Genomic DNA, 15,790 nt, shown 5'->3' on the forward strand with positions numbered 1-15,790 from the left:
CACTGTAAAGTCTATTCAACAATCAGAGTGATCAGATTTGCAGCTGTTTTTCTTTATCTGTATCTGTTCGACAAACTAACTAACCAACTGTATCTTTGTAAGTATATATGTAAGTAATGGGAGGGTTTATTTTTTTATTACAAAACTGTTACGAATTGAGGATCAAATCAATGATTTTGATCACAAATGTATGAGAACTACTATCAAGTTGTTGTTTTTTTAAATACAAGGTGTTATATCTATTGTGGATTACAAAACTACAGACTCAGAAATGAACTTAAGAGCAATGTTTTTGCAAAGCAAAGTAAGAGAAAGAGTTGAAACAAATATCTGGTTCAGATAATGTAGTCTACTTTCTGTGAGTACAACTATCATTAGAGTAAAATATGTCAATATCTGCACTCGTGACGAAGAGAAATTCTCATTGAGTAGCTAAAACTGCAGAAGTTGCGTTCATTGATTCACTGAAGAGTTTTTATTCAAGTTTAAAAGAACTTGCTCTGTAATAGTTCTCTTATGCTTGTGATCAAAAACATTGATCTGAAGCTCAATTCTGAGTCTGTTCTGTAAATATTTTTCTGATAAATAATAAATATAGCAACTTTGGATGATCTGTATCAATTTAAGGCTTAAATAAACAACTTCCGACCAGCCCAGCCCACTTCCTGATTAAGACCTGCCCAGTCCAAGTATGGATATCAACACTTTTTACTTAGACGACACTCATACTGGTAAAAAGTACATTATCTATACCGGATACTTGTTTGAGCTGATTATTCGTTCAACCCTTTGAATTATTATTTTTTTTTATGCTAGAAAATACATTAATTTTCATGGCACATTTGGAAAACCTCATGGCAAAAGTGTCTGTGAACTCATGGAGCAATCAATTTAAATAAATTCTCATTAAATTACTGGATTCTTTAAAACTGATAGCAAGAATACAAGATTCTCTTCTTGGGGCAAAAGTGGACTAGAGACAAGGCACAAAAAACGATTCCTTTCCTTTTCTATCTTTATCTTTTTAATAGTGTGGATAAGAGAGCAGGACAGGAAGGATTGAGGACGGCGATGGTGATGGTGGGATAATACAAGACAGGAAGAGAGCCGGGCTGAGGCAATCATGATGGGGGGCATGTTTCGGAGTCCCTTCCTGAGCACTGGTGGAGCGTGGAAGTGAAGCGTGGAGACAGAGTGGAACGGACAGGAGCTGACTGCAGAGAGCCAGAGAAAAGAAGAGCCCAGAACAAGAGCACAAACTAATGCTATTGTGGTCAATGCACAATGGGTCCTGCAAAGTGACTGCAGAGGGCCCTTAAACAAAGACGGTATTGCCATTCGCTCTCCCCCACCCAATTAGATTCTTTTGCCCGGTTTAACATGACAAAAAACACAGCCCATTTTTCCTAATTCTGCCTGCCATACTGGCCCCCGTGCCACCTTAAATCGAGTAAGCCTCAGAGTGCTGGCCTGTCTGTTAGACTGACAACAGCTTGTGACATGGATTTAAACACATCCACTGTGTTCTCCATTCTACAGCTCACACACAAATATGTGCCCCATCTCAGTTTTCCCAAGTGCTTGAAATATTCACCATATACATGAGAGGACCTTTTCTCCAGAGAACACCCTGTCACCAGGCACTTCTTAAGGTAATCATTTTTTTAAGGTGCAATATGTAAGAGTTTTAGTTTCAAACACCGTCTAAAAATGCTAGGCATATGTTAAGATATTTTGTTGAGCTGTTGCCCACTAGTTGCTATAACTTTTTTTTTTTTTAAGTTATGTTTTGGGGCTTTTTTGCCTTCATTGGATAGGACAGCTGAAGAGCAGACAGGAAACAGGGTGAAGAGAGGGGGATTGACATGCAGCAAAGGGCCGCAGGCAGGAGTCGAACCAGCGGACTGCTGCAGAAGACTAACAGCCTCAGTACATGGGGCAGATGCTCTACCAACTCAAGTTGCTAGAACTAGAACAGATGCGCCACAGAAAGAAGAGGGAAATCAGCGATAACTAAACGTAACATGAATAAAACTTAAATATTACCTCCGTGAGTGTGATTTCTGCCTAAGTCATGTCAGACAGTGAAGATAACAACTCAACTATGATCTCAAACTACTTTACAATCTCAGGCTACTTCATAACATTAATAAACTATGACTTTTGTTGTTGTTTTAATGTGATAGGCCTATAGCAGTGGAGCTATCATATTGTCCATTTAACTAAAATTATCAACATTATGTGACGCAATGGAAGTTTTGACGTTTTAGACACCTATGTCCTTTGCTGCAGAGATACCCATTATGTTAGCATACTAACTGGCTAACCCCGCCAAACCTGTCTCATTATAACACTTTGTACCTGAAGAGGCATTGCTACAGCACAGTCCCCATGCTGGCTGCACAGCTAACTGCGCAAACTAACTAATGGCAGCTACAGTTAGCAGCAGTTTGCAGCCAGTTCTTACATATTTCACGTCTAAAGGAAAAGATTTTTATATCCACATGCAAACAAAGGTTGTTGTGTTCCCTGCTGCAAATAAGATATACAGTGTGAAGTGTGTTTCTGACATGAATACTCCTAATTAATTTCATACTTTGATGACAACAAATAACAGATGTCATACCATTATTGTTCTGCATCAGACACAATCATTGTCTAACTAGCCGCAGTATAACTAGAGGTGGTGGAAAATTAATATGTAACTGCTAAACATTTCACACATCTCTCCTCACATACTGTACACAGGTAAAGTCTTTAGTTGCTGCTCATAAGATTAATGATTCATCAACAACCACTAATTACCAGAAACAACCAAAAGCAGAGTGAAGCTTGTGGTCTTTTGAAATGTTTTTTGCTCTATCTCATAATGTCAGATTATAAACTCATGGATTCTGGACAAAAATCAACATACTGGCTATTCAAGTACTCACACAGTACATCATTACAATATCATAATTAAAAACACTAAACAAAAACATCTTCTTCCTGGCTGGAAAATCTTTTTATAGCACCACTTGGTCTAACATAGCCAACTAACATTAAAAAAAAAGGGCCAGAAATGGCATGTCCTTCCCTCTTGACTGTGCAGCGCAGCTGAATTGACTCGATATGCTCTCCTGTATGCTTACTGAGCAAGTAGCATGAAAATTGACCTTTGCTTGCTTTCTAAACAGCGGATTATTCACCTTAATGCTTCAAATTGGTCAGGGTTTTTCTGCTGTTTCCAACTTATTTGCCCTCTCTTTCACATAACTACATACAGTGTGTTTGCAAATTTGGTTTTATGAGAAAATAAGTCTTGAAAAGAATATTACAAATGAACATGCAAGTTAAAAGTATGAAACACTAAAAGGCATTAAATCCTTGTAAATTGCAACATGATTTAGCTATCATCACAAAATGAGTAATTATGCAATAACCATTTTTTATGTGTACAGCAACAGGAAATTCAGAAAACAGATGTGCTTCTCTTAAAACGGTTACCTGTGGTTTATTATGTAAACAAGAAGAAACTTATTTTGCCCTTACTTCAAGTAAAGAGCATGTTTTCCCATATTTTGCTGTGTCTTCAACGTAAAATAAGTACTGTGAACTCTGTCAACCAGGGATACACATGTGCAAACTTTTATTTCTTTATGACTGTGTCAGAGGATGCATGTCTTGCCAAATGCAGTTCTACAAGGAGTAAGTAATTAAACAGTATTGCTAGTAAATAAAAATATCCTGTTTGTATTTGAAAGGGACTGATTATGGAGCCAAATCTCTGATACTGCAAACAAAAATGTTTTGGTAACTGATTGAAATCATTTTGTTGCACTAAAGCTCTTTCCCTCTCCAGCGCCATTGTGGAACTTTATCTCCTCAGTGTGCATTTACAGTATAAATGCCTGGCTCCTCATTCATTTTCCCTTACTTAAATATCATCCATCACTATGCTCATCCAAGCTCCTTTGCTCCAAATGGACAGCGGGAAGAACCATATCCACAGCCAACTTCATAAAACAGCAGTGACAGCGCAGTGTTTCCAGCCAGACAAAGACAGACTGAGAGAGATAGGCCATCAGCTGGACCAGGAGGGACACCATAAATCTGTCAGACAGTAAGAATATCCAAGATTGTCACAAAACAAATACTATTTTGTCCCAGATTGTCACTAGGCAATCACATCTGGTTAAACAGAGTCAGGCTGTGGATATTGCTGCTTTCAAATGAGGTCGTGCGTACAGTGTTGATGAGTAGAGTTTATGTTAACGTCACCCTCTGGTGGTATTCATGACCTCCAACCAAAGTGGATGTTTTCTTAAAGCTCCAAAATCAAGGGTTGAGAAATGCTTGCTGACATTTTCAGAGATGGCAAAGGCCATGAACGTTCATTTTTCAATGGTTGGTAAGTTAACATATTATAATTTTAGTCATATTGAGTTTTTCTTTGTAATTTTGTAGTACACATCTCACAGAAATGTTGATATTCCCAAGGCTTGATCTTTTCATTATGCTTTGCGATTCCTACATTACACTATCAGCTCACTCGCTCGCTGAACTGTTAGCCTCAGTAACTTCTAGATGCTTAAAGTATGCGTCCATGTTGCCGCTGCCTTGCAGCAGTGTTCTCACTACTTACCCACTTGAATGCCAAGCTTATTAATCACACAACTTTCCATGTCATAAGCACAACCCCACGAGTTCCATTTGAAGGCAGCATATGACTCTTTAACAAACAGTGTTTTCCCAGTATCACTGTTGGTCAGTCAGTAGCAGCCACGCAACAGGAGACAGTGTACTGTATTGCTGCATTCATGTGGTGTCAGAGCAATCAGAAAAATGAGTTCCCGACAGGGAAAATTCACATGAAGGACCCCTTAAGTGGGAACAACAACTCAGAGTTGCCGAGTTGTGTGTTGACATCATATAGGCAGAAAAATGGTGGACAAGAGTAAATGTTAGTGGATTTTTTTTTTTATTGCTGTCCAGTTTTTTTCTCACATGTAATTTGCTAATATACAATTAGGCTGTAACCGTCCATGCTGTCCATGTAGAGTAATCTAGATCAGTAAGAAAAGTTATTTATTGGCATTAATCTTGATAACAAGTCAGGAAAAGCAATATATTAGTGGTTTTAGGGATTGTGCTGGTGCAGTGTCCATGCTGTTACCACATTACGACTATAAAGCTCATGAACACACCAAAATCAACAGAGATAAGCATTATCTAACTGCACATCAGGTTATGGGATAATTCTCTGGAAGTAAGCAGACAAAGACCCAAGACCTGACGGTGCTTTGTAATCAATGGCAGCCTGCTGAGGCCCCCACTAGTGGTATCACACCCGAAATGGTGTGACAATTTCTGTCTGTCACTGATAGCCAGCTACAATGGGGCAACCGGGAAAATACATGCAGAAGCTAGAGAAGACCAGAATAATTCCCAATATCCATCTGTGGAAAGTTCCCCTCTAATGTCACACACACACACCACCATCACCAACATACAGTAGAGCCTCCCTCCCACTCATACTATCCTTTAGTGTTTTTCACCAAACTCATCCATTTCTCTTCATCCACCCTCCTCTCACCCTCCTCAGGTGGTGTGTAGTGTACTGTCAAGCACAGCGTGAATCAATGACTGGTGCTCACGCCCACAGGTAAAGGTTAGAAAGGTTCACTATTGAATTATTTCTGCACTTCTCTCATTGCTGCCATCTGCCTGGCTGCTTTTAGTTGATGTGGTTGAGGCACTGGAGGGGACTCTTTTTGCTAATGCACTCAAAACGTGGACGAACGTGTGTGTGTTTCGTGTGTATCCTGCATGTGTCTATATGTTTTTTTTTGTCTGTAAGGATGTTTTCATCAAATGAAACCAACATAACACGGATTCACACATGAGGCAACATACACACACACCTACGTACACACACTCTCACTACTCATGCCTATCTATCAGAGAGTGGATAATGAATCAAAACATCTGTGCTTTCAGCCAGTCTTTGTTTCATCTGCCTTTATTCTAATGGAGCCTTCCGAGTGTGAGGGCAACATGCTGCTGCATAGGGCATCCTTCACTCTCTAGTTTTGTTTTGCTGTCAGCGAGGCCGATCGTCTCAGCTGGACCCAGGGTGAACTCATCCATAGCACAGATCATGCCCTTTGATCCACCAGCTCTCTCTGGGGGGCACAAACAGCCTTATTAAAAATGGCTAAATAAAACTTTCCTTGCCTCGATTCAATAGTTCCCAAACTTTACCCCTGCCTCTTCTCTGATGCCGCCTATGGTCAAATTGAGCTGCCTAATTCTGACAGCGAGAAGCACTGTTCACCCAATACCAAAAACATAGTAACAAATGAAGCAATCTAAGTGTTTAACAATTTATTGGTTCTAGTTCCTAGACTACCTGGCATATGCTTGCGCTACAATCAATATCATAGATGAGACCTTGCTGGATGTAAGATGATAATGTGCGCCTTAGGGGGAAGTTCAAGTAAGAGCGGGCAGAAAACTTATGAACAAATAAAATATTACAACTACATAATACCAATAAAGAAAAGTCAAACGAGAAACATGTATCTGTATTGTAGTGCAAACGAAAGTTAGCAACATGTACACTGTAGAAAATGTGCTGGTTATGCATTACTTTATATAGACAATCAACCTAATTGGAATTGAATCTGGAGGACAGACACAACTGGCTCTTTGTAATTGTTATCACTAGGGATGTGACATATATTGAATATTGCAATATCGTGCCAAAAAAAAAAAGTCAATATCGCACTGGAAAGTGATGATATCTACACGGGCAGAGAAAGCTGATATAAGTCTGCATCATACTCTCTAAGTCTGTCACGCATGCACTACACACACACATCTGCCTGAACTGCACTGAAAATATTTTGCACATTAAAACCACACCATACATTAATCCTATGCCCTATCCAAATTATAACACATAACAACACATTAATCAGTAATTGAAGGGTAGAAACTATCTCATGCCCCTCCATCTTAAATTGTCTTGTTTCTCCTTCATCTCATGTACCTGTATGGCAGTGACACGACTGCTGCTATAATTAAACCCATCACAACCATTATGTCTTTGTCACCTAATCTATTCTCTCCTCCACTGTCTGCGTCTGTCTGCAACCACAGACTTCCCGCCCTCGGCCCTGACTGACAGCCCCTGTGGAGGCTGTGGTCACTCCGTGTGAGTGACACGAGGGGCAGCAGGGCTACTGCATTACCTCCCTCCCCTCCCTCTGAGCTCGAGCTCGTCCTGATCCTGCACCTCACACCACCACCGATCGCCACCTCTGCTCCAATATCCAGCAGCAAAGCCTCCAGGCCTGAAAATAGAACTCATTAACACGTTTAGTAAGTACAAATGAGATGACTGTCTCCTGATGGACTGTCTATCTTTTGGATCAGCTTTCAAGGAGAGTGTCTGGTAATGACAGGAGAGAGGGAAACCAATATTATAATGTGCTGCCAGTCTCCTCTGAAAATGGGCTTGATGACAGGGAGAGCCTCTCGCACCCACACACGGTCTGGTTTTCAGTGCGGACACCTATGTGTGTTCTCATTTAGGGGTATGCGAGTTTGCAAAATAAAATTTGCCACATATTTGCACCCATGTGACATAACTGACAGTGAAATCACACATGGGGCATAAAACATACAGGGCACACAGCATGAGGAAATCTTCCCAAATACTGTCCTTTCTTGTTGTTTTAAGATGACTCAACTTAGCCTCATTAAATTTATCACTTTTCTTATTGTCTCTCTCCGTATATAAACACTCATCTTTGACATTTATGCTGCCTCTGTTCTCCTCTAAGACAGATCTATTGGACAAGCTGGCACTCCAGGACCCAGACTTTACCCACCCCCTAGCCTAGGGGCAACGCTCGCCAGTATTTATAGAAGGAGGGTTCAGTCAGGAGAGGTAGTAAAAACCTGGACACAAGACATTTTTATTCACAGCCTATCCCAGAATAGAGTGGTGGCTTTCTGGTCAATTTGCTATTACAGGATGAGCCAGCAGAGGAATTCATACCGAGTTAGTCCATAAAGCAGGGGGCAAAGGGAAAGAAAAGACTTGCTTGTGTTCGTTAGAGCAGCGGGGTCATATGAATGCTGATGCACAAGTGGAAAATCTATAAAGCCATCATTTTGGCTTTTTAATAAACGTCTAGTCTTTTGTAATATTTTCAAAATGAAAAGTAATGTATTTATGAATTTCCTGGCACGTTCTGTGGACAGCAAACAATTTCCTATGCTGCCTCGATGCCCTTCGGACAGGGATTAGAAGGCAGGCGACTGACGGAGGCCTGACTGAGCTGCGGGCCCTCTGGGGCCCTACTCATCCAGGCCTGCACAGTTCTCATCCTCATATCCACTCTGCATCACCAGGGCAATAACAGCCTTTATTAAAAGCGCATTGCAGCAGTGTCTGTCTATACAACTTACTTTCAGATTGGCCATAATGTGGCATGTAGAAAGGGTCTGGTGGTTAGGGGCTACAATATCCTGTTTCTGGAAAGGTTTACTTTGCATTTTAACAAGCATGAATAAAGGAGGACATTCCAGAAATGGCTACCGTCTGTTCTGCTCTTGCCCTTGGGGAGCAAAAGCTCAGACTATGGCTCTCGCATGCCATCAGAGCGTGGCCTGGCTCACCTCTGATTTTACCTGGCTTTAACAGATTTAGCATAGCCACTGGTCATGCAGATAGCAAGAGTATGAGTTAATATGTTGCAAGAAACTGGTTAAAAGCAAAAGAAGAGACAAAAAGATAAAGGAAAGGTTAGGAAAGGTTAAATCTAATGCATATCAGACATTTGGTATAGCAACTGGATGTCGACATATCCTGTCTGCCATCAGTGAATCTGAATGCGAGCTGCAAGGTGTTGTGCAAACCCTAAAATATGAGTGACTCTTCTATATTTGCTTTATTAGTGCATTTTTCCATGTCACAGCCCATTTTCCAGCTTTTTCAGAGCGTCTCAAGAATTATGCATGAGGCAGAGAGGGAGAGGGAGGGAAGAGAAATGCCTCTGTTGTCAGGACAGGCCTCACTATTAGGTGTGTGACCCTGAAAGCGCACCCCTTTTAGCGAAACAAGCAATGGATCTCATATTGGATACCACTATTATGCAGTCATTTGTATGCATCCTTTCATCTCATTTCCATTTAATAATGCACACAGCTTCCCTGCCCAGTTTCTCAAACTGGTCATTAAAAGTAACGCTGATCTTAACTGGAGGCTTAAGTTCCACTTACAAGCTCTCATGGTGTTGGTGGATGAAACAACTGCAGAGTCAAACTAAGATAACCCCTCCCCAAGCCGGTCTTTGCCCTTGAATACCCAGGCCTGTGTGTCTACACAGACGGAAGACAATGACTTGTGGCTGCCCAGGCGGCCCCAGCCTTCTCCTCCTTCCCAGCCTCCTAGACTCACAGACAGGGATTTCCTCCTGCGATGAGAGCCAAGCCGTCACAGCCCAGCGATCAAGGGCCTGCCATCTGTGACTGAGGCAGATTTACAGCAGGAGCTAATCCACACTGTCAGCCACGTTTGTTCTCCATCTCTGCCTCCGCCATACACATACATACAAACACACACACACACACACAAATGTACACCTCCGCTGAAAAATACTAATATTTTACTCTTACGAAATGTTCTCTCCTGCATCTTTCTCTTTCACACACAATGGAAGCAAACATTTCTTGCAGAAGGGCATCCACCCTTGAGTGCAATTTAACTTTGCCCTTTTAAAGGCATGAGCTCATTCTGTTCTACGCTCAAAAAATAACTTAAAGTCGATTAAATGTTAAGAAATGAGAAACCTCAATGTGTCATTGAGTTATATGCCCTGGTGAACATCATTCATACGAAATAGGGTCATCACACGCTCAAGTGTCATACACGCAAGCTCCCCAAACTCATTCCCCCCATTTCTTCTGCATCCATCCTCACTATTTTCTAGTACTCTCTACATATTGATCTCCGTCATGCACATGCATCCCCTGATGCTTTACGTTGTCAGCAGTCACCATTAACACCTATGCTTGACATCAACATAACACCAGGTTTTACCTTTTCTCTGTAACCACTAAACCTAAAATATATTTTGTCCTCATGCTGTCAAACTGACTGTCCTCACAAGTACATGCTTTATAACACTTCCCTCTCGCCTCCTCTGTCACATACATGTCTCCCTTTTTCTATTTTTCGTGTCTACCTGCCACCTGGTAATGAGCTGCTACCCTTAAAAAACTAGAGGCTAATGCAGGTGAAGACAGACAGTGCACCGGTTCAAGTCAGTGCTGAGCTTTATTCAGTGATCTCTGCACACTGGGCAGCTGTGTGGGGCTGGGGTCTCTCTGAGGACCCCTTTGTTTCCACACAGATAAAGGGTTAAGGAAGACAAATGGAGGCGGAGCCACAGAGCAACATGCCTAAGCAGCACATTTTCGGTATAAGTAAGAATTAAAACAATGCAAGCCTTTTATCCCCGTGTTAGTCTAATTGGAAAGAAACCTCATTTCTGCTGCCCTTGCTCTCTTTGGACATCCTGCCCAGAGGAGACATGTGGCATCGAATCCCCACAGTCCTCACAGGGAGTATTACTATGCAAAGTTGTTAAGTGTAAAACACACCAGACAACGCATGAACTTCATTCCATTGTTGTCGTAGAAGGGTATCAGTTGACTACATGTAAAGCGCATAATAAAATGTTGTGTTTTATGATAGTTGTGAACTTTTTCAGGAAAAAAGCAGGCCTCATATTGTTAGGGAGGAAAATTCCTAAGCATGCAGCACCAAACGCCAGTAGAGAACCACTCGCAGGATCACAGAACAGCAGCAGGCAGGGGAATTACTGTCTAGGTGACCCAGAAATCCAGGGGCAACTTTGTTTTAACAAGCCAGGGAACGTTCCACCACTTTAGCAACTATGCCTCGACCACAAAAAAGAGCCCTGTGCCACAGAAGAGCTTGCGAGGAGGAAATTAAATATTACACTGGGAGGGAATGGTTCAGTCCTTCAGTGAAGGGGTGGGGCTACGAGATGAACTGGTGCAGCTGATGCCGTTGGAACAAGGCATTCGGGGTGTGAAATGGTAGATGAATGAGAGGTGTGGAGTCAGCAGTTTTGGAGTTAATGATTACAGACAAAGAGGTATGATCATTATTGGGGTAATTTGATCAAGATGCTTTCTTTCTTACACACTTCATTTCATTTAACACACTTTAAAAAGGCCCAAACGGAGGTAGTGTTGGATCGAAAGCAAAGACTAAGATCAAAATAATATTGGGTCATAATCACTGATCTTGTGTTTATATGGTTCTCTGTCTGCAGCTCATCATGAAAGAGCAAAACACATTTTTCCTAAGAATTAGTAAAATAAAAATATATTGTTCTGCAGTAAAGCAGTCCCCAAAATGCAAGGGAAACAAGAAAGGGATAGTTTGCATTATTTGATGTGGGTTTGTATGTGACACTTATCAAAAGTCAGTGTAATTAGCTATAGTAGATGCTGATCTGCATGCCTCTAGTTTGGAGAAGCAGAGAAGCAATGAACTGTATTTTGGCCACTTAAAAAAGGTCCACCTAAAAAAGTCCATATAATCTTTAGTGTACACTATATTTAGAATATTTTCACTGCTTTACTTTGCCATCCGACAACATTTTTTGATGGGAAACCACTGTTATATGAGCCAAATATTGCTCTCTCCAAGCCAACCAAACTCTGTTGATTAAATCAGAAATTTTACCTCACAGGACACAGGAGTTGCTGGTTTACTACTGCCTGAATCTGTTTCGTACTTTGTTTGTGTAATTGTGTGATTTCTGTGAAATCAAACTAACCTTTTAAAACACAGAGGTCACACAACAACACAAACAAACTTAACAGATCATGAGCAGCGATAGACCAGCAACTCCCATGTTCTGTGAATTAAAGTAACTGATTTCACCCATTGAGTTTCACTGGTTGGGAGAGAGTGATATTTGGCTTATATATAACAGTGGGTTCTCATCAGAAAAGGCTTTCTGCTGACAAAGTAAAGCAGGGAGAACTTATAAATATAGTAGAACACTAAGTGTACACATCATTCTCTTCAAATAACCCAAACTCAATAGGCAAAATCAGTCATTTTACCTTATTGTGTGACATCCTAAAAGGATAGTTTGGATACACACTGACTATCGAATAATCTGAACTCTCCCTTTAACACAAATCTCAACAATCATCATCAAAAAACATAATCTGACCATAAATATGTTAAATCTAAAACAAACTGACAACCTAAGTTAAAATTCAGTTCCTATGTAGTTTGTTAGTCTGTTCAAGTAAGTGAGGGTTATTATAATTTGATGAAGCTCTGCAGGGGAGTAACTGCTGTCTATGTTTGTGTGTGTAATAAAACTGCCCACACAGCCCCACTGCAGGGGCCCATTACAAAACCTAAGGCTCAGATCCCTCACCCTGGCACAAACATGGGCATCCAACACATCAAATGTTAAAAAGAGAAAGAAAAAGATTGCTAAACACAACATCCGTTAAAAAAAAATCAGTACAAATGGCACAACAACTCCTCCTGTCTGAACACAAAAAAGTAAATTCCCAACCCCCAACCCTTTTAACCTAAATGGCCCTTCCTCTTGCCTTTGCATGTTCGCTTGTCCACTGTACTGTAGTCATTAACATATTTGGAGTGCAGCGAGCAGAAAGCTTAATTGTCCCTAATTGCTCAGCTAAATATGTTCTCTAATGATTTGCTTCAGATCTGTGACTGCCTTTTGCGCAATTTCCCGGCCGCTGGCTTCATTATCCCTGCCTCCTTGGAACAAAGCGTCTTCACAGGCTGGCCTTTTTTTTTCTCCCTGCATAACACAGACAGCAAGTATGTGTGCGAGGGAAGTAATGGTTCCCTCTTGGAGGGACACACAATAGAGCCCCTTTGTCAGGGCACAGGAGTTAAAGTGATTGGAAAACCAAATCTCTGCTGAGAAAGAGTGTTAATTGACCACAGCTCACTCTTCCTAATCAGTCCATAATAAATGAGCAGTCGAGGCACTTTGTTTCAGTCATGCTACTGTTGTTGGAGCCGTGTCTGTTTTTGGTGTTCTTGTTGTTGTTGCAGCTGCTGCTGTTGTTCAGCTCCTCCTTCTCTGGCTTTAATGCTCTGTCTCAAAATGTCTTTAAAGGCTGAAAGGGACAGCTACCATTAACGGAGACCTCTGGTTTTAATGTTGGACGCTTAGTAAGAATATTTACTGTGAATGATATGACATAATGACATAAAATCATATCAATATCTAAAATATGCTTGAAAAATAAAGTTACATTATTCAAATCAAATTAAGAGTCCTAACTCCCGGTAGAGCTGTAACAACGAGTTGATTAATCGATTAGTTGTGAACCAATAAATTAAACTGCCAACTATTTTGATAGTTGATTACTCTTTTATTATTTTGTTAAAGAAAAAGTATCTAAATTAAATACGAGATAATTTTCTGGTTTCTTTTCCACTTAATGAAAGTAAACTGAATATTTTGGGGTTGTGGTCAAGAAAGTGGTTGCCAGATTAATCAATAATGAAAATAATTGTTAGTTGCAGCCCAGTAATGCTGCTTTCATTTCATTTATCTTCTCTCTTTTGGTTAGAATATCGACTAAAAATAGTAATGTACATTTTAGTTTATTAGTTATGTATTTCAATTATGGCTAAACCACCTAATTTACAATTTTTTACTGAAACCAACAAAACCAATCAGATGTTATCCATTCATGTTAACGCTAATTCTATCGAGAATTAAATGCAAAGGAGAAAAAGTGGCATAGCAAGTGTCTTAATGGGGCTGACAGATGCGCGTTTATGTGTCAGGCAAATGACTGGCAAAGTCAAAAGAGTAAAACAAAGACAGACACATAAAAAGAGAGACTAAAACGTGGCCACAGGGGCAGGTTCTGACCTGTATCTGAAGAGGGGCATTTGCGGATGGTGAAGATAGAGCTGAGGTCCTCCTCCTCCTCCGGCAGGCCCTTCTGCAGGCGCTGAAGCTTCCTGAGGCTCTCGCTGCGCTGGTGCTTCATGGAGCGCACATGCTGGATCAGGTTGAGCTTGGCCTTGGTCGAGTAGTTACACAGCACACAGTGGTAGTAGCAGGCATCACCCTCCACCGCGTTCTCGTGCTGCTGCAGGTGCTGTGGGAGGGGATGGAGAGAGAAAGAGAGATGGAGAAAGAAAGAAGCAGAGAGGAGAGAGGGAAAGAGAGAGAAAGAGGTTATTGTAGATGGCAGATAGCTGGCTAGGCACCACCGACTCACTTTCGCTCAAACAGTTGGCAAATGAACAAATCAATTCCCAATCACAGCCCTGTTGTTTAACATCCAGACCTCTTCCACTTCAGGACAACTGTTTGGACTGCGCACTTTGTCTGCGTGAGTGTCTGTATCAGTGGGCTAACAGGACAGGAGAGGCCTGGGAGGCACGCAAATCTCAGGGGCCCAAGGGCGGGTAGGAATCGCATCAGCCACCCTTCAGAAGCCGTGGGTCTACAGCCTCACAGACGGAAGGGAGCATTGATCCCCTTCACTCAACAGAAGCCTCCCGTCTCTGAAAAGGAAACTCCAAACATCTGCTTGTTTCACGCATGGGATACTAAATATTGATCATGGCGAGTTAAATCCTCGCTCCCTCATAGAGGAAGAGAGGCAAAGGCGGCCGGTGGTGAGGCAGGAGGGGGATTTTAGTACATTCAGAGAGAAACATTCCACAACAGGAGGACAACCTTCAGAGGACAGGAAATCAGCACCACTATTGACCTGTCAACCACAGAACTTCCTGCAAGACTCAACAGCAGGCCTAGTCGAGCCTTCAAGCCCACCCTCCGTGGCATCACAACATGCCTAACACCCTGTAGTGACACCATACTACCACGACCTCTTGTCACACCACAGAGCTCCAGTCTAATTACCTCCTGCATGGCTCAATCAATGATGCAAGGCCAACACAATATGGCTGGTCCTGGTGTGAGCAACACAGTTATTGACCACTATCCTAAAGCATCACACGGATTGTTTCTGCATGTTTACAATGAAAGCCCCAGACTCGGTATGGCCACTTGTGTCATGCCTGTCATGTGCCGCTCCCAATATCAAACTCTGGAGGCTCACTGTGGATTTCTGAGGCTGCGATCAATGTCAATCACCAAAAGTTTTCCTCTTTTTGCTCTGATCTTCTTGAGCCTGTGAGGCGTGCTGAGAGAACAAAAATGTATTGTGTATTGTAATATGTTGCTCATAAAATTATTATTTATTAATATATTTTTAAAATATGATTATTTTTTAATATTATTATTTAACCAAGGAGAATGCACTGATGGATATTAACCTGCAGTAAGACAAAGCTAATTACTCAAATCATTAACAGTGCCTAAAGCTTATGACTATAATTAAAGTGGGTCTACTCAGTATTTGATCAGGTTTTATTACCAATTCTGTATTTAAAGGGAGAGTTCGGATTATTTGATGTGGGGTTACATGAGGTACTTACTGATAGTCAGTCTAGGAGAAGCTGAGAGGAGTACCAGCATGGAAGCTAAGCAATGAACTGCTTTAAGATGTATGTAATATTTATAATATTCTTACCACTTAACTTTGCTGCCAGACAGCTTTTTCTGATGGGAAACCATGATTATATAAAACAGATATTACCCTCTTCAAACCAGCCAAACTCAACTGTTAGTTCATTTGTGTTACTGCGTAAGATTGATGTTTTAAAATG

General features: G+C 41.2%; 1 protein-coding gene across 2 annotated transcripts in view; it reads right to left on the reverse strand.

The window, feature by feature from the left end:
• zfhx3b (zinc finger homeobox 3b) overlaps window positions 1-15,790 on the reverse strand; it is a 174,062-nt gene that overhangs the window by 58,323 nt on the left and 99,949 nt on the right. For both annotated transcript variants that reach the window (XM_084717403.1, XM_084717394.1), the window contains exon 5: window positions 13,977-14,208. In XM_084717403.1, coding sequence (XP_084573529.1) covers window positions 13,977-14,208 — 232 coding nt within the window. The remainder of the gene's footprint in view (window positions 1-13,976; window positions 14,209-15,790) is intronic.

The sequence above is a fragment of the Lutjanus erythropterus genome, chromosome 1 (genome assembly GCF_056507025.1).
Source record: "Lutjanus erythropterus isolate fLutEry1 chromosome 1, fLutEry1.hap2, whole genome shotgun sequence".
NCBI classification, from domain to species: Eukaryota; Metazoa; Chordata; class Actinopteri; order Lutjaniformes; family Lutjanidae; genus Lutjanus; species Lutjanus erythropterus.